A 20,176-nucleotide genomic window follows, 5' to 3' on the forward strand; every position below is an offset into this window, starting at 1 on the left:
CTAGATGCATTTGTTATTCAGGAGCCTGGGAAAGTTGAGTGAGAATCCACGTGGGACTTGCATTGGTTGGCGTGACTGGACGGAGTTCATGGGTTTGGGAAAGTTGGATGGTAATACTGTATTCGTTTTCACCCAGCTTTCCAAGAAACAGAGCATCAGTCTAATAACCTGTTTATTTCTAAGATGTTCTTGAATAGGAGATGTCATGATGCTGTGTTGCTCCTCTGTTTCTCCTCCTGGAAATGTATGAATAAATTAACTGGGTCTACCATTCCCCCCATCAATTGGGCGTGTCCTAAACACTCTGACATTGTCCAATCAGTGCTGACAGTGTCAGACTGTGTAGGGACACACCCTATTGACAAGGGCAATGGTAACGCCCAGTTGTCAATTTCTTTATACATTTCCAGGAGGAGTAACAGAGGAACCCCACAATGCCACGTTCCAAGGAAAGATGCTACAAGACATGGGAGGGCTAAAAACAATGGTGCAGTGCCAGTCCATAGCTGCTGCTGCATCTGGTGATGAATTGCGCCACTTGCCAATATGCAAGGACTGGTATTTTAATCATCACCTTTGGGATCTGAAATGTAATATTTGCACAAAGCAATCAAACCTTTTCCTGGGCCGAGATCAATCCTCCTGGTTAATATTCTGGTCAGCGGGAAGTAAGAATGATAACATACAAATGTGATACACAGCGCTGGCTGGAGGTGCTGATGTCAGCCGAGATGGTGCCACGCATAATAATCTCTCCTTATTATTATGCAGCTTCATAACTGGCGGATAGAAGACGAGCGCAGGAACCGGACTGAACAATCATCATAACACACAGCAAAGGCTTCCACAACTACCAACCTCACAGCGGGCACCTGGGCATCGCTGCAACATGTAGTGTAATAGGAATATAAGAAGAATGCATTCATAGTTCTGCTGGGATGTCTATGCCTTTAAGTGGGCCATGACGCCCTGTACACCCCCAGTAGATTACACCCAGCAGTGCAGACTCCTCTCCTGTTGCATTACAAGCTGCAACACAAAGCAAGAGTGAAGCAGCCGACTGCTGTATGCATGTGTATGGGCTCAGTGTGATTATAGGTGCAGTGTGTATGGGCTCAGTGTAGTTATAGGTGCAGTGTGTATGGGCTCAGTGTGATTATAGGTGCAGTGTGTATGGGCTCAGTGTGATTATAGGTGCAGTGTGTATGGGCTCAGTGTGATTATAGGTGCAGTGTGTATGGGCTCAGTGTGATTATAGGTGCAGTGTGTATGGGCTCAGTGTGATTATAGGTGCAGTGTGTATGGGCTCAGTATAGTTATAGGTGCAGTGTGTATGGGCTCAGTATAGTTATAGGTGCAGTGTGTATGGGCTCAGTATAGTTATAGGTGCAGTGTGTATGGGCTCAGTATAGTTATAGGTGCAGTGTGTATGGGCTCAGTGTAGTTATAGGTGCAGTGTGTATGGGCTCAGTGTGATTATAGGTGCAGTGTGTATGGGCTCAGTGTGATTATAGGTGCAGTGTGTATGGGCTCAGTATAGTTATAGGTGCAGTGTGTATGGGCTCAGTGTGATTATAGGTGCAGTGTGTATGGGCTCAGTATAGTTATAGGTGCAGTGTGTATGGGCTCAGTGTGATTATAGGTGCAGTGTGTATGGGCTCAGTGTAGTTATAGGTGCAGTGTGTATGGGCTTAGTATAGTTATAGGTGCAGTGTGCATGGGCTCAGTGTGATTATAGGTGCAGTGTGCACGGTCTCAGTGTAGTTATAGGTGCAGTGTGTATGGGCTCAGTATAGTTATAAGTGCAGTGTGTATGGGCTCAGTGTGATTATAGGTGCAGTGTGTATGGGCTTAGTGTGATTATAGGTGCAGTGTGTATGGGCTCAGTGTAGTTATAGGTGCAGTGTGCACGCTCAGTGTAGTTATAGGTGCTGTGTGTATGGGCTCAGTGTGATTATAGGTGCAGTGTGTATGGGCTCAGTGTGATTATAGGTGCAGTGTGCACGGTCTCAGTGTAGTTATAGGTGCAGTGTGTATGGGCTCAGTATAGTTATAAGTGCAGTGTGTATGGGCTCAGTGTGATTATAGGTGCAGTGTGTATGGGCTCAGTGTGATTATAGGTGCAGTGTGTATGGGCTCAGTGTAGTTATAGGTGCAGTGTGCACGCTCAGTGTAGTTATAGGTGCTGTGTGTATGGGCTCAGTGTGATTATAGGTGCAGTGTGTATGGGCTCAGTGTGATTATAGGTGCAGTGTGCACGCTCAGTGTAGTTATAGGTGCTGTGTGTATGGGCTCAGTGTGATTATAGGTGCAGTGTGTATGGGCTCAGTGTAGTTATAGGTGCAGTGTGTATGGGCTTAGTATAGTTATAGGTGCAGTGTGCATGGGCTCAGTGTGATTATAGGTGCAGTGTGCACGGTCTCAGTGTAGTTATAGGTGCAGTGTGTATGGGCTCAGTATAGTTATAAGTGCAGTGTGTATGGGCTCAGTGTGATTATAGGTGCAGTGTGTATGGGCTCAGTGTGATTATAGGTGCAGTGTGTATGGGCTCAGTGTGATTATAGGTGCAGTGTGTATGGGCTCAGTATAGTTATAGGTGCAGTGTGTATGGGCTCAGTATAGTTATAGGTGCAGTGTGTATGGGCTCAGTGTAGTTATAGGTGCTGTGTGTATGGGCTCAGTGTGATTATATGTGCAGTGTGTATGGGCTCAGTGTGATTATAGGTGCAGTGTGTATGGGCTCAGTATAGTTATAGGTGCAGTGTGTATGGGCTCAGTGTGATTATAGGTGCAGTGTGTATGGTCTCAGTGTAGTTATAGGTGCAGTGTGTATGGGCTCAGTATAGTTATAAGTGCAGTGTGTATGGGCTCAGTGTAGTTATAGGTGCAGTGTGCATGGGCTCAGTATAGTTATAAGTGCAGTGTGTATGGGCTCAGTGTGATAATAGGTGCAGTGTGCATGGGCTCAGTATAGTTATAAGTGCAGTGTGTATGGGCTCAGTGTGATTATAGGTGCAGTGTGTATGGGTGCAGTGTGTATGGGTGCAGTGTGTATGGGTTCACTGTTATTATAGGTGCAGTGTGTATAGGTGCAGTGTGTTTGGGCTCAGTGTGATTATAGGTGCAGTGTGTATGGGCTCAGTGTGATTATAGGTGCAGTGTGTATGGGTGCAGTGTGTATGGGTGCAGTGTGTATGGGTTCACTGTTATTATAGGTGCAGTGTGTATAGGTGCAGTGTGTTTGGGCTCAGTGTGATTATAGGTGCAGTGTGTATGGGTTCACTGTTATTATAGGTGCTGTGCAGTGTGTTTGGGTGAACTGTAATGTTTATAGGTCTAGTGTTAATGCGCTCAGTATGATGATGGTTGTAGTATGTGTGCACTGTAATGTGTATAGGTGAAGGAGCATGGTTGCAGTGCAGTGTTATTGGTATGGGCCCTGTGTTGTAATTACAGTTGCAGTGTCATTGCTATGTTTGCAGTGTTGTTGTTGTTATTATTATTATTATGGTGCAGTGTTATTATGGTGCAGTGTTATTATGGTGCAGTGTTATTATGGTGCAGTGTTGTTGCATGTATATGTGCAGGGTTGTAAATATGGAAGAAGTGTTGCGGTGCTGTTTACATTGCCACCGATTTGTACATTTAGGTGCAGTGTTGTGTGTATGGGTTCATTGTGGAAGTGCAGTGCTGTATATATTGGTGAGGTATTGTGATTATCAGAGCACTGTATGGGCACAGTGTTGTGGGTATCAACACAGTGTTGTGGGTATGGACACAGTGTTGTATTTATGGGCATAGCGTTGTGTGAATGGGCAGTGTTATATTTATGGGCACAGTGTTGTATTTATGGGCACAGTGTTGTGTGAATGGGCACAGTGTTGTGTGAATGGGCACAGTGTTGTGTGAATGGGCACAGTGTTGTGTGAATGGGCACAGTGTTGTGTGAATGGGTATAGTATTGTAAACATGGGCACATTGTGAATGGAAAATATAGCAGAATCTAACACTAAAGTAGGATCATATATGAGGACAAAACAACTTTACTAGAGCAGTGTTGGTATTTGACCCATTCATGTTGATATCGGGTCACAGCTGGGCACACATGCCATAGATATATCCTATGTAATATCAGCCAGTGCCAATACTCCAAATCCCAGCTCATTGTCACACTCAGCGAGAAGGCGCCAGCTACAGTTCACACGTAAAGGTTTTGCCAGTTAGGGTTCAGTGGAATCACAGGTGCCAACATATAAATGGTGGCATCGTTTTACTGGGAAGCGCACGTTACCAATGTGTACGGGATACCCACCTCAGAACAAACTTTACAAGCGCTCTAATGCCCGTACCCTGCCCGTGTTGCTGTGAATGTGTACACTGTTATTTGCCCTTCGTAGGGGTGCCCAGTGCCAACACAATAGAGCTATAAACTGTTCCATGCCAGCATAATATATGAAGCTATATTAGACTCTTGCCCACAATTCAAGCAGAAAACCATCAGTGCCCCCATAACATCACATATCATGGGTTCGGAGACCATATAGTAACCACAATGCATTGCAAATGGGGTGCAGATCCTGAAGGGTGTTTTACTGCCCCCGGATACACTGACATAGCAATGTGCATATATTTTATACCCGACACTGTACAGTGTGCCCACACTCAACTGTAACCTTGGATACACATAACGGGAACACCGTGCCAACAATCTGTTGATTTACAGAACACATTGCATGAACTATACCGTGCCCACACCCAGGGATTCATGACGAGATCATGGGGTCATACTGATAAAATGCCCACAGCTGGGATTAGATGTCCCTATTGTCATCACAGGCAGTGCCCCCACACTGCTGGCACATTTTGGCATTTGTAACAAGACCTTAGGTCATGTCTACAGTGAGCTGATGCCACCACACATCACATACTGTGCCCGCACATTATTGGCATCCCTGGAAATGATAACAAGACCCATAAAAATTATGACCCTGCACATCACCCATGAAGAATCCTGTGCCCACACACTACTGGCCGACACTGGAACTGACAAGACCCCGGGTCATACCCACACACTTCTCTTGCCCACAGCAGGCAGCAGATGCCCCCCATTGTCTGCTGTAGGCAGCTGATTCTGCATTGAGCCAAAGGCACAGCGGACCCAATAATGGGAAAGAGGGGATCACCTAAGACAATGCCCAACCCCCAGGTGTCCTCTGGGCAAATGCCAGTCTGCAGGGGAGCAAAGTTACATGCAGCACTTACCTGTGGCACAAAGCAGAGCAATGCAGGCCAGTATAGTGGCAGCCATAGCCCAGTCCTGTGGCAGCTTCCATCCAGGGCAGCAGCAATGCCCAGCGCACACACAGCCGGGCAGCACCTGGCACTGGCTCTCCTCTCCGCTGTCTGCGGGGGCTCCAATACAAGAACGAGGAGCAGAGCGGAATCTTCCACTGTCGCTGGGAGTAGGGGGGAGACAGAGCATGTGTGAGAATGACACTGACCCCGGTGCACAGCAGGTGGGAGACTCTCACCTCCCCGCCCCCCTCCCTGGGTCTATGGTACAGCCGGGACACACAGCTGCCTGTGTAGCGGTACCAGGTCCTCTCTGCCCCGTGCTGGCACCTGTGTGGGTCCCTCCAGGGGTGTAAGGGCCCCCCGCAGCCTGGAATTCCACCGTCACATGTCTGGCAGCACAGCAGCAGGTCCTGGTGTAGAGTCCAGTGCCGGGGTCTGCACCCCTGAACTACCTGCCCTTCCCTGTGCCATGCTCCAGTGCTGCATAATACAGTGCACCGGGTGCCAGGCTGCCACCTTTATGCCATGCTCCAGTTCTGCATAATACAGTGCACCGGGTACCAGGCTGCCACCTTTATGCCATGCTCCAGAGCTGCATAATACAGTGCACCGGGTGCCAGGCTGCCACCTTTATGCCATGCTCCAGTGCTGCATAATACAGTGCACCGGGTGCCAGGCTGCCACCTTTATGCCATGCTCCAGTGCTGCATAATACAGTGCACCGGGTGCCAGGCTGCCACCTTTATGCCATGCTCCAGTGCTGCAAAATACAGTGCACCGGGTGCCAGGCTGCCACCTTTATGCCATGCTCCAGTGCTGCATAATACAGTGCACCGGGTGCCAGGCTGCCACCTTTATGCCATTCTCCAGTACTGCATAATACAGTGCACCGGGTACCAGGCTGCCACCTTTATGCCATTCTCCAGTACTGCATAATACAGTGCACCGGGTGCCAGGCTGCCACCTTTATGCCATGCTCCAGTACTGCATAATACAGTGCACCGGGTGCCAGGCTGCCACCTTTATGCCATGCTCCAGTGCTGCATAATAAAGTGCACCGGGTGCCAGGCTGCCACCTTTATGCCATGCTCCAGTGCTGCATAATACAGTGCACCGGGTACCAGGCTGCCACCTTTATGCCATGCTCCAGTGCTGCATAATACAGTGCACCGGGTGCCAGGCTGCCACCTTTATGCCATGCTCCAGTGCTGCATAATACAGTGCACCGGGTGCCAGGCTGCCACCTTTATGCCATGCTCCAGTGCTGCATAATACAGTGCACCGGGTGCCAGGCTGCCACCTTTATGCCATGCTCCAGTGCTGCATAATACAGTGCACCGGGTACCAGGCTGCCACCTTTATGCCATGCTCCAGTACGGCATAATACAGTGCACCGGGTGCCAGGCTGCCACCTTTATGCCATGCTCCAGTGCTGCATAATACAGTGCACCGGGTACCAGGCTGCCACCTTTATGCCATGCTCCAGTACTGCATAATACAGTGCACCGGGTGCCAGGCTGCCACCTTTATGCCATGCTCCAGTGCTGCATAATACAGTGAACCGGGTGCCAGGCTGCCACCTTTATGCCATGCTCCAGTACTGCATAATACAGTGCACCGGGTGCCAGGCTGCCACCTTTATGCCATGCTCCAGTGCTGCATAATACAGTGCACCGGGTGCCAGGCTGCCACCTTTATGCCATGCTCCAGTACTGCATAATACAGTGCACCGGGTGCCAGGCTGCCACCTTTATGCCATGCTCCAGTGCTGCATAATACAGTGCACCGGGTGCCAGGCTGCCACCTTTATGCCATGCTCCAGTGCTGCATAATACAGTGCACCGGGTGCAAGGCTGCCACCTTTATGCCATGCTCCAGTACTGCATAATACAGTGCACCGGGTGCCAGGCTGCCTCCATTATGCCATGCTCCAGTACTGCATAATACAGTGCACCGGGTGTCAGGCTGCCACCTTTATGCCATGCTCCAGTGCTGCATAATACAGTGCACCGGGTGCGAGGCTGCCACCTTTATGCCATGCTCCAGTACTGCATAATACAGTGCACCGGGTGCCAGGCTGCCACCTTTATGCCATGCTCCAGTACTGCATAATACAGTGCACCAGGTGCCAGGCTGCCACCATTATGCCATGCTCCAGTGCAGCATATTACAGTGCGCCGGGTACCAGGCTGCCACCTTTATTCCATGCTCCAGTGCTGCATATTACAGTGCGCCGGGTACCGGGCTGCCACCTTTATGCCATGCTCCAGTGCTGCATATTGCCGGGCTGCCACCTTCATGCCATGCTCCAGTGCTGCATAATACAGTGCACCGGGTGCCAGGCTGCCACCTTTATGCCATGCTCCAGTGCTGCATAATACAGTGCACCGTGTACCAGGCTGCCACCTTTATGCCATGCTCCAGTGCTGCATAATACAGTTCACCGGGTGCCAGGCTGCCACCTTTATGCCATGCTCCAGAGCTGCATAATACAGTGCATCAGGTGCCAGGCTGCCACCTTTATGCCATGCTCCAGAGCTGCATTATACAGTGCACCGGGTGCCAGGCTGCCACCTTTATGCCATGCTCCAGAGCTGCATAATACAGTGCAATGGGTGCCAGGCTGCCACCTTTATGCCATGCTCCAGTGCTGCATAATACAGTGCACCGGGTGCCAGGCTGCCACCTTCATGCCATGCTCCAGTGCTGCATAATACAGTGCACAGGGTACCAGGCTGCCACCTTTATGCCATGCTCCAGAGCTGCATAATACAGTGCACCGGGTGCCAGGCTGCCACCTTTATGCCATACTCCAGTGCTGCATAATACAGTTCACCGGGTGCCAGGCTGCCACCTTTCACCTTTATGCCATGCTCCAGTGCTGCATAATACAGTGCACCGGGTGCCAGGCTGGCACCTTTATGCCATGCTCCAGTGCTGCATAATACAGTGCACCGGGTACCAGGCTGCCACCTTTATGCCATGCTCCAATGCTGCATAATACAGTGCACCGGGTGCCAGGCTGCCACCTTTATGCCATGCTCCAGTGCTGCATAATACAGTGCACCGGGTGCCAGGCTGCCACCTTTATGCCATGCTCCAGTACTGCATAATACAGTGCACCGGGTGCAAGGCTGCCACCTTTATGCCATGCTCCAGTGCTGCATAATACAGTGCACCGGGTGCCAGGCTGCCACCTTTATGCCATGCTCCAGAGCTGCATAAAACAGTGCACCGGGTGCCAGGCTGCCACCTTTCACCTTTATGCCATGCTCCAGTGCTGCATAATACAGTGCACCGGGTGCCAGGCTGCCACCTTCATGCCATGCTCCAGTGCTGCATAATACAGTGCACAGGGTACCAGGCTGCCACCTTTATGCCATGCTCCAGAGCTGCATAATACAGTGCACCGGGTGCCAGGCTGCCACCTTTATGCCATACTCCAGTGCTGCATAATACAGTTCACCGGGTGCCAGGCTGCCACCTTTCACCTTTATGCCATGCTCCAGTGCTGCATAATACAGTGCACCGGGTGCCAGGCTGGCACCTTTATGCCATGCTCCAGTGCTGCATAATACAGTGCACCGGGTACCAGGCTGCCACCTTTATGCCATGCTCCAATGCTGCATAATACAGTGCACCGGGTGCCAGGCTGCCACCTTTATGCCATGCTCCAGTGCTGCATAATACAGTGCACCGGGTGCCAGGCTGCCACCTTTATGCCATGCTCCAGAGCTGCATAATACAGTGCACCAGGTGCCAGGCTGCCACCTTTATGCCATGCTCCAGAGCTGCATAATATAGTGCACCGGGTGCCAGGCTGCCACCTTTATGCCATACTCCAGTGCTGCATAATACAGTGCACCGGGTGCCAGGCTGCCACCTTTATGCCATGCTCCAGTGCTGCATAATACAGTGCACCGGGTGCCAGGCTGCCACCTTTATGCCATGCTCCAGTATTGCATATTACAGGGCACCGGGTACCGGGCTGCCACCTTTATGCCATGCTCCAGTGCTGCATTTTACAGTGCGCTGGGTACCGGGCTGCCACCTTCATGCCATGCTCCAGTGCTGCATAATACAGTGCACCGGGTGCCAGGCTGCCACCTTTATGCCATGCTCCAGTATTGCATATTACAGTGCACCGGGTACAGGGCTGCCACCTTTATGCCATGCTCCAGTGCTGCATTTTACAGTGCGCCGGGTACCGGGCTGCCACCTTCATGCCATGCTCCAGTGCTGCATAATACAGTGCACCGGGTGCCAGGCTGCCACCTTTATGCCATGCTCCAGTGCTGCATAATACAGTGCACCGGGTGCCAGGCTGCCACCTTTATGCCATGCTCCTGTGCTGCATAATACAGTGCACCGGGTACCAGGCTGCCAACTTTATGCCATGCTCCAGTACTGCATAATACAGTGCACCGGGTGCCAGGCTGCCACCTTTATGCCATGCTCCAGTGCTGCATAATACAGTGAACCGGGTGCCAGGGTGCCACCTTTATGCCATGCTCCAGTGCTGCATAATACAGTGCACCGGGTACCAGGCTGCCACCTTTATGCCATGCTCCAGTGCTGCATAATACAGTGCACCGGGTGCCAGGCTGCCACCTTTATGCCATGCTCCAGTGCTGCATAATACATTGCACCGGGTGCCAGGCTGCCACCTTTATGCCATGCTCCAGTACTGCATAATACAGTGCACCGGGTGCCAGGCTGCCACCTTTATGCCATGCTCCAGTGCTGCATAATACAGTGCACCGGGTGCCAGGCTGCCACCTTTATGCCATGCTCCAGAGCTGCATAAAACAGTGCACCGGGTGCCAGGCTGCCACCTTTCACCTTTATGCCATGCTCCAGTGCTGCATAATACAGTGCACCGGGTGCCAGGCTGCCACCTTTATGCCATGCTCCAGAGCTGCATAATACAGTGCACCGGGTGCCAGCCTGCCACCTTTATGCCATGCTCCAGAGCTGCATAATACAGTGCACCGGGTGCCAGGCTGCCACCTTTATGCCATGCTCCAGAGCTGCATAATACAGTGCACCAGGTGCCAGGCTGCCACCTTTATGCCATGCTCCAGAGCTGCATAATATAGTGCACCGGGTGCCAGGCTGCCACCTTTATGCCATGCTCCAGTGCTGCATATAACAGTGCCCTGGGTGCCAGACTGCCACTTTCTTTGAGCCATGCTCCAGTACTATGTATAACAGTGCCCTGGGTGCCACCTTTTCTGCCATGTTCCAGTGCTGCATATCACCGTGCACTGACTGGCTGCCAGTCTGCTACCTTCTCTATGCAATGCTTCAGTTTTGCATACTACAGCACTTTGGATGCCAGGCTGCCATCTTCTCTATGAAATGCTCCAGCGATGAAGATCACAGTGCACTGGGTGCCAGGCTTCCACCTTTATGCCATGCTTCAGTGCTGCATAATACATTGCATCGGGTACCAGACTACCACCTTTATGCCATGCTCCAGTGCTGCATAATACAGTGCACCGGGTGCCAGGCTGCCACCTTTATGCCATGCTCCAGAGCTGCATAATACAGTGCACCGGGTGCCAGGCTGCCACCTTTATGCCATGCTCCAGTGCTGCATAATACAGTGCACCGGGTACCAGACTGCCACCTTTATGCCATGCTCCAGTGCTGCATAATACAGTGCACCGGGTGCCGGGCTGCCACCTTTATGCCATGCTCCAGAGCTGCATAATACAGTGCACCGGGTGCCAGGCTGCCACCTTTATGCCATGCTCCAGTGCTGCATAATACAGTGCACCGGGTACCAGACTGCCACCTTTATGCCATGCTCCAGTGCTGCATAACACAGTGCACCGGGTACCAGGTTGACACCTTTATGCCATGCTCCAGAGCTGCATAATACAGTACACCGGGTACCAGGCTGCCACCTTTATGCCATGCTCCAGTGCTGCATATAACAGTGCCCTGGGTGCCAGACTGCCACTTTCTTTGAGCCATGCTCCAGTACTATGTATAACAGTGCCCTGGGTGCAACCTTTTCTGCCATGCTCCAGTGCTGCATATCACCGTGCACTGATTGGGTGCCAGTCTGCTACCTTCTCTATGCAATGCTCCAGTTTTGCATACTACAGCACTTTGGATGCCAGGCTGCCATCTTCTCTATGAAATGCTCCAGCGATGAAGATCACAGTGCACTGGGTGCCAGGCTTCCATCTTCTTTGTGCCATGCTCTAGTACTGTGTATAACAGTGCACAGGGTGCCAGACTGCAACCTCTTCTGCCATGCTCCAGTGCCACCTTCTCTGCACCATGCCCTAGCTTTGCACATTACAGTGCACTGAATGTCAGGTTGCCACCTTCCCTGCGCCATGCTCCAGTTTTGCACATTACAGTGCACTGAGTGCCAGGTTGCCACCTTCCCTACGCCATGCTCCAGTTTTGCACATTACAGTGCGCTTAGTGTCAGGTTGCAACCTTCTCTGCACCATGCCCTAGTTTTGCACATTACAGTGCACTGAGTGCCAGGTTGCCACCTTCCCTGCGCCATGCTCCAGTTTTGCACATCACAGTGCACTGAGTGCCAGGTTGCCACCTTCCCTGCGCCATGCTCCAGTTTTGCACATTACAGTGCGCTTAGTGTCAGGTTGCCACCTTCACTGCACCATGCCCTAGTTTTGCACATTACAGTGCACTGAGTGCCAGGGTGCCACCTTTTCTGCGCCATGCTCCAGTTTTGCACATTACAGTGCACTGGGTGTCAGACTGCAACCTCTTTTGCCATGCTCCAGTGCTTCATATCACTGTGCACTGACTGGGTGCCAAGTAGCCACCTTCTCTGCGCTATGCTCCAGTTTTGCACATTACAGTGCACGGAGTGCCAGGTTGCCACCTTCCCTGCGCCATGCTCCAGTTTTGCACATTACAGTATACTGAGTGCCAGGGTGCCACCTTCTCTGCGCCATGCTCCAGTTTTGCACATTACAATGCACTGAGTGCCAGGTTGCCACCTTCCCTGCGCCATGCTCCAGTTTTGCACATTACAGTATACTGAGTGCCAGGGTGCCACCTTCTCTGCGCCATGCTCCAGTTTTGCACATTACAGTGCATTGAGTGCCAGGCTGCCTCCTTCTTTATTCCGTATATCACACTGCAGCGGGTGCCAGGCTGCATTGTCAGCGGCTAAAGAGGATTGTCATGGGTGAATTACCTCCACCAGACTATAATGTGAATTATTTACCAGTGACATTTTCTCTCAGAGGCGGGAAAGCTCCACATATGACGCTGGGTTTATGTAAATAAATTTCTGCAACTTTCTAATCTACGGTTTCAGTTCCCTCAAGATCTCTGCTTGCTGTCAGTGAATAGGAATATTTACGTTTACATTGAAAGGCTGCAAAACTGTACAGACCTAACACTTCTGAGGGTTTGTTGCAATACGGCAGGGCACAAAGGCAATGCTGTTCCCTAATAGAGAGCCGCACAACCTCCATGTGCTGCCGTACAAGCCCCCACAGGATGCCATATGTATGCAGATATTCTATCGCGGTTATGTGTGAAAAATTAACACTGTGTAGAGCTCGCCAGTGACCCCCACTGACGTTATTTCCTAATACCTTCATATAATGCAGATCCTTAGCAACCAGTCTGTCTCAGATTACTCAGGTCAACTGAACTGAGGGCAGAGAAGGGTCAGGAAAGATATACAGTACTTAAAGGGGTTTACCCATAATCATTATTTATCACCTATCCACAGGACAGATGATAAATATCTCATCGGTGGGGGTCCGACCGCTGGGACTCAAGAAGGGGCGTTCATCGGCAGCCCCATAGAAATTAATGGAGCGGTAGTCGAGCTTGCGCACAACTGCTCCATTCCTATTGGGCTCCCAGGAATAGCAAGATAAGCCCATTCTCGTGATCGGTAGAGGTCCCAGCAGTCGGGGCCCCACTGGGCAGATATTCCTGTGGTTAGGCGATGAATGATTATGGGAAAACCCTTAAAGAGGCTCTGTCACCAGATTTTCAAACCCCTATCTCGTATTGCAGCAGATCGGCGCTGCAATGTAGATTACAGTAACGTGTTTTGTTTTTTTTTTCAAAAACGAGCATTTTTGGCCAAGTTATGACCATTTTTATATTTATGCAAATGAGGCTTTCTTAAGTACAACTGGGCGTGTTTAAAGTTATGTCCAACTGGGCGTGTATTATGTGCGTACATCGGGGCGTTTTTTTGAGCCGCATTTTCGGACGTAATTCGGGGCTAAAACGCCCGAATTACGTCTGTAAATAGTGTGTGTGAACCCAGCCTTAAAATGAAGTCTGTCGCACGCCTCCTAATAGATTATGTGCATCTCGGACAGTCCTAAAGACGAAAAATTAAATCGCCTGTTATGAGAAGGCATAGATTTGCGCTACAGAACTTGTTGGCCCCGGCCCCTTCTGATTAATCCCACCCACTTTTCAAAAGTGACAAGAGGAGAGAAAATTTCCAAATCATTACACAAATATGACGTGCGCCATAATTTGCTACTTTTTTACACCCCCAAAACTGGCCCAAATTGCTTTCAAAATTCCCCCTTTGTGTCCCAGTTTTTTCTTGTTATGGACTTTATTCATGTTCAAAATATGTGCTTCCTGTCAGTGAAAGAAAACAATCTTTTAAAGGGGTTGTCTACTGCTTGGGACCAGGACGGTGAGCCGCACTGGCAGACCTCGCGTTTCATGGATGGCTATTCATTTAAATGGCCGGCATGTAGTGCTACATTTCCCATAGGGATAACAGCTGATCGCCGGGGATTAGAAAAGCCAGACCTGCGGCGATCAGATGATCGCTGCACCAGATTCTTTTTGAAAAGGTTTGTCGTCATGATAGTTGTGCTAGTGGAAATCATGTCGCTCATAGAAAATCGTTCCAATCGACGGCAGATATCTGGCACTGTATTCCTATTTAATGCCCACTGTCCCTATAGTGGAAATATTGGCATACTGGTCATATCAGGGGCAAATAGTCCAGTCTATAGGCAACGTTATGGCTATTAGTAGCCAATCAATGTCCTATATGGCCGCAGTGCCCTCTAGTGGCAGCAAGGTCGAAGTGCAGTCAGGAAATGACCTCACAGGAGTAACTTGAAGTTCTTGGGGCCCCAGTGCAAGATGTACCAGGGCCACTACTTATTATGTGCTATTTATAAAAATGGTGTCTTCTTATGTGGCAAAGGGACTTATGGGCCCTATCAGGTACCAGGACCCTGTTTCTCCAGATCCTAATAACAACCAAACTCTATTTTTTCATTTGTCACCCAGCTTTCCCAGACCACTGAACGTCAAAGCTACCTAGTTATGCATCAATATGGGAGAGCGGTAACTGGATAACTAGGCAGAATTGTCATTTAGGAGACTGGAAAAGCCGCGGTCCCATGTTCTTGGTATACAAGATCTATGATAAACTGGTATACAAGTTGTATGTAACTAGACCGTTCAGAACCATAGACAAGCTGGGTGATACCCTGTTTGAAGCTGATGACATTCACATTGGTTGTCACCCAGCTTTCCCTGAGACGGAACTCAGATTTTTTTATTTTTTTTATGGGGGGCAGGGGGGGGGGGGGGCTTTTAATCTTTAGTTCAGCTCACACATGCGTTATGGACAGTGGTAATACAATCTATAGGCCAGTGGCTCTCCAACCTATGGCTTTCCTGACAGCTGCATGCTGGGACCTGTAGTTCTGCAATCACAGGTGCCGCATTGTAAGGGTATGTTCACACGGCCTATTTACGGACGTAATTCGGGCGTTTTTGCCCCGAATTACGTCTGAAAATAGCGCCTCAATAGCGCTGACAAACATCTGCCCATTGAAAGCAATGGGCAGACGTTTGTCTGTTCACATGAGGCGTATATTTACGCGCCGCTGTCAAATGACGGCGCGTAAATAGACGCCCGCGTAGAAGAAGTGACCTGTCACTTCTTTGGCCGTAATTGGAGCCGTTATTCATTGACTCCAATGAATAGCAGCGCTAATTACGGCCGTAATTGACGCGGCGTTCAAGCGCCTGCACATGCCGGTACGGCTGAAATTACGGGGATGTTTTCAGGCTGAAACATCCCCGTAATTTCAGCCGTTACGGACCCCCGCCGTGTGAACATACCCTTAACATGTTTCTCCATGACACGTTGCGGGGCTGATATCTGGGTTTTCGCTATGTTTTCGGTTGAGTCATCCCTTTGATATCAATTTTGCCCTTTCCTTTGAAACAAAAGTGAGAGACGAGGCCGTGACTGGAGGAGAAGGCTGACATTTCCCACGTCTTCATTACTGCGTTCACGGGGGGCTTCACATCGCGTCTTCTCCGTGATCTCAGGGACTTTGATTTGCTTTTCATCACCTATAAATTACATTGCATCCCGAAAAAAAAAAATCTCCCAACATCCCGATGAAGTGTTCCCCGCCCCCCCCCTCGCCATCCCTCATCTTTAAAGGAGAATCACCAGGAGATCTGCATTATATGATCATTACATGATTCATAATTTATAGCAGCATCTATCAAGCACTTATTAGTAGATATTTAAAGGGGTGCCAGCAACAGCGCCTTCATAACAGCACCCTCATACTAGTGCCAGCAACAGCGCCTTCATAACAGCACCCTCACAACAGTGCCAGCAACAGCACCCTCACAACAGTGCCAGCAACAGCACCCTCCTAACAGTGCCAGCAACAGCACCCTCCTAACAGTGCCAGCAACAGCACCCTCCTAACAGTGCCAGCAACAGCACCCTCCTAACAGTGCCAGCAACAGCACCCTCCTAACAGTGCCAGCAACAGCACCCTCCTAACAGTGCCAGCAACAGCACCCTCCTAACAGTGCCAGCAACAGCACCCTCCTAACAGTGCCAGCAACAGCACCCTCCTAACAGTGCCAGCAACAGCACCCTCATAACAGTGCCAGCAACAGCACCCTCACACCAGTGGCAGCAACAGCACCCTCACAACAGTGCCAGCAACAGCACCTTCACAACAGTGCCAGCAACAGCACCTTCACAACAGTGGCAGCAGCAGCACCCTCCTAACAGTGGCAGCAGCAGCACCCTCCTAACAGTGGCAGCAGCAGCACCCTCCTAACAGTGGCAGCAGCAGCACCCTCCTAACAGTGGCAGCAGCAGCACCCTCCTAACAGTGGCAGCAGCAGCACCCTCCTAACAGTGGCAGCAGCAGCACCCTCATAACAGTGGCAGCAGCAGCACCCTCATAACAGTGGCAGCAGCAGCACCCTCATAACAGTGGCAGCAGCAGCACCCTCATAACAGTGGCAGCAGCAGCACCCTAATAACAGTGGCAGCAGCAGCACCCTCATAACAGTGGCAGCAGCAGCACCCTCATAACAGTGGCAGCAACAGCACCCTCATAACAGTGGCAGCAACAGCACCCTCATAACAGTGGCAGCAACAGCACCCTCATAACAGTGGCAGCAACAGCACCCTCATAACAGTGGCAGCAACAGCACCCTCATAACAGTGGCAGCAACAGCACCCTCATAACAGTGGCAGCAAAAGCACCCTCATAACAGTGGCAGCAACAGCACCCTCATAACAGTGGCAGCAACAGCACCCTCATAACAGTGGCAGCAACAGCACCCTCATAACAGTGGCAGCAACAGCACCCTCATAACAGTGGCAGCAACAGCACCCTCATAACAGTGGCAGCAACAGCACCCTCATAACAGTGGCAGCAACAGCACCCTCATAACAGTGGCAGCAACAGCACCCTCATAACAGTGGCAGCAACAGCACCCTCATAACAGTGGCAGCAACAGCACCCTCATAACAGTGGCAGCAACAGCACCCTCATAACAGTGGCAGCAACAGCACCCTCATAACAGTGCCAGCAACAGCACCCTCATAACAGTGCCAGCAACAGCACCCTCATAACAGTGCCAGCAACAGCACCCTCATAACAGTGCCAGCTAAAGTGCCTGCTTGAGACTACTACTATACTAATACTACTATACTAATATTACTGCCACTGCAGCACCTATAAGAACACCACGTAATACTACTACTATACTAACACTGAGGTCACCGCAGTGTCTATAAGAGCACCATGTAATACAAATACTATACTAATACTACCACCACATATATAAGAGCACCATGCACTACTACTATACGAATATAACTGACACATCTATAAGAGCACCATGTACTACTACTATACTATTACTACCACCGCAGCATCTATAGCAGCACCAGGTAATACAATTACTATACTAACACTGCTTTCAGAGCACTGTTTAAAAGAGCACCATATTACACTACTACTACTACTATACTAATACTACAATCAGTGCACATGACCTGTAAATACATCATTAACTCTGTCGACGCTTGATCAGTGGTCATCTCCATCTAGTGCATCCCCAGCAGGTACAGCCTGCATAAAAAAAATGTGCAAGCCTCCCACTTTATGGAGCATATCCCTTGCTGGTGGCGCTACATAGATGATGTTTTTCTGACCTGGGTAGGTGACCATCGTAGACTACAAGTCTTTCACTGCTGGATAAATCCACCGATAGGAACAATTTTCTCAGGTTTGACAGCAACCATCCACGATACATGTAAGAAATCTTTACCAATCTTTATTATGGGTGAAACGCTTAGTCTCAGATGATATTAAGCTGACTAAAAGTGTTGAACACATGTGCAATAGATATACTAAGCGGAAGTGCCCTAAAATATTGTTATCCAAGCAAAGATCTAGGGCTTTGAACAGAGAGAGAAACATGACCTTGAATAATTCTGTGACCAAGACCCCCAATCCAAGAATTCCCTTTATCTATGCCTTTTCCCTGGCAATTTCCAAAATAGGTCACATTTTGAGAAGTGAATCGGCTGTTAGAGAAAGGTTGTTAGATCTTGAATTTCAAACAGCCTCCTACGTTGACATTTAGTAGGGTCACAATTTGAGAGATAAGTTGGTAAGAGTTGAAGCAGGTTCCCTTAGGAAATCTGGACAAACTTACCTGGTACCACCTAGAACGGGAAATGTCTCTAGCCTAGGTTGCTGAAATTGTGGCAATCCAGTCAAGGGAGATACATACAGTACAGACATCCATACAGTGGACAGAAATATTTCATTCATGACAGATGTGTAGATGTATGTGATCTATATGATGGAGTGCCCATGTGGATTGATAAATATTGGTGAAACCACCACAAAAATAAGGTAACGCATTAACAAGAACAAGAGCAAGATAAGGAGAAAACTGATTCATTTACCTGTACCCCATCATTTCATGAAAGAGGACATATTAAAGTTTAATGTCATTGACCATGTACCGATACTAAGACGAAGTGTGGATCAAAAGAAAATGTTAAAAAAAAATGGTTAGTGATTAATACTCTCAAGGCTCTACAACAAGGGGCTTAACTTAGACTTTAGGGTTGGTGGCATTTGAGATGTGCCTGTTTTCATGACATGGTAACGTGCTCTTCACTATATGGCCTGTGATTGCTCCAGTGCAGCTCTAGAGTATAATACAGGATGTAACTCAGGATCAGTACAGGATAAGTAATGTAATGTATGTACACAGTGACTCCACCAGCAGAATAGTGAGTGCAGCTCTGGAGTATAATACAGGATGTAACTCAGGATCAGTACAGGATAAGTAATATAATGTATGTACACAGTGACTCCACCAGCAGAATAGTGAGTGCAGCTCTGGAGTATAATACAGGATGTAACTCAGGATCAGTACAGGATAAGTAATATAATGTATGTACACAGTGACTCCACCAGCAGAATAGTCAGTGCAGCTCTGGAGTGGGTGGAGTAGGACGTGTGGAGAGAGCTGCTGAGACTTCCGTGCAGGCCTTGGATCCAGGGACTTTCCTTATCCTATCTGCCCAGGCCTCATACCATCTGCCTGGGCTTGGAAAGTACCCTGAGGGGGGTTCCATCCTAGGATGGAGCCTCAGACCTCTACCTCCCGGAGCATGCCAGCGGGGGGTAGAGGGTCATCCCAGCTGGCTGGGAATATGCAAACGGTCGCGGGGGTGAGGAGATCATCTCGGGGCAAGGCTGTCCTGGCTCCCCCTGAGGCTGGAACCCTGGATAAGGGTATGGAGACGCGGTCCGGCAGGGTGATCGAGGTGTTGTCATCTGGAGAAGGACCAGCGCCGTCCGGACATTTGGATGACGGTCGTGTGGAGGAATGGGGACAGCTGAGGACCGGAGAGATGGTGGAGAACTTCAGCTCCCGTCTGGCTATGCGGTTGGAGGAGTATCGGGACCTCAGGAAGTCGCTGCAACGGCTCCGTGCGGACTTGGCGGTCGCCAGAGGAAGAGCTGCAAAAGCCTCAGGAGGTAAGAGGTCCCGATACCTTTTAAATGTGAAATCCTTGTTGGAGGAAATAAAAGAAGTGGAAGAGAGACGTGAGGAGATTTTGGCAGGCGGAGGGGTGTTTGGTGAAAAATTAAAAAATGAAGAGAGGTTTGCCGAGATGGCAGAACCTATAAAAATAGAATGTGTGGAGGAAGACAGCAGAGCCCCAGACACAGCAAAGGAAATTGTGGGGGAGAAAATGGAGCATGAGAATGTAAAGTCCAGAGAAGGCTCAGATTCTGAGGCACCCAGGAGCAGTGAGGAGGAGGAGGGTGGACACACAGCTGGGAGAAATCAGGAGAGTTTTGATACTGACAGTGAGCGGCCTCCAGGATTACTTACACAGATCCGTAATGTGGAGTCGCCGGTATCCTTCCAGGGATTTTGTTTCGGTGCAGAGTTACCCGCAGAGGAGGAAAAGCAAAAGAAAAAAAAATTTAAGAAGAAAAAAAAGACAAAAGGAAAAAAAATCTGCTGAAGGTTCATTTAAAATGGTGTACACAGCAAGATCCTTCCTGTG

At 49.7% G+C, this 20,176-nt stretch overlaps 1 protein-coding gene across 4 annotated transcripts in view; it reads right to left on the minus strand.

The window, feature by feature from the left end:
* Positions 1–5,451, minus strand: part of ILDR2 (immunoglobulin like domain containing receptor 2) — a 207,848-nt gene extending 202,397 nt beyond the window's left edge. For 3 of the 4 annotated variants that reach the window (XM_075854660.1, XM_075854661.1, XM_075854659.1), the window contains exon 1: positions 5,263–5,450. In XM_075854660.1, coding sequence (XP_075710775.1) covers positions 5,263–5,308 — 46 coding nt within the window. In that variant the 5' untranslated portion in view covers positions 5,309–5,450. Of the gene's footprint in view, positions 1–5,262 lie in introns of all 4 variants that reach the window. The other variant, XM_075854662.1, reaches the window with a different exon arrangement.
* Positions 5,452–20,176: the final 14,725 nt, after the last annotated feature.

This window comes from Rhinoderma darwinii, chromosome 2, assembly GCF_050947455.1.
Source record: "Rhinoderma darwinii isolate aRhiDar2 chromosome 2, aRhiDar2.hap1, whole genome shotgun sequence".
NCBI classification, from domain to species: Eukaryota; Metazoa; Chordata; class Amphibia; order Anura; family Rhinodermatidae; genus Rhinoderma; species Rhinoderma darwinii.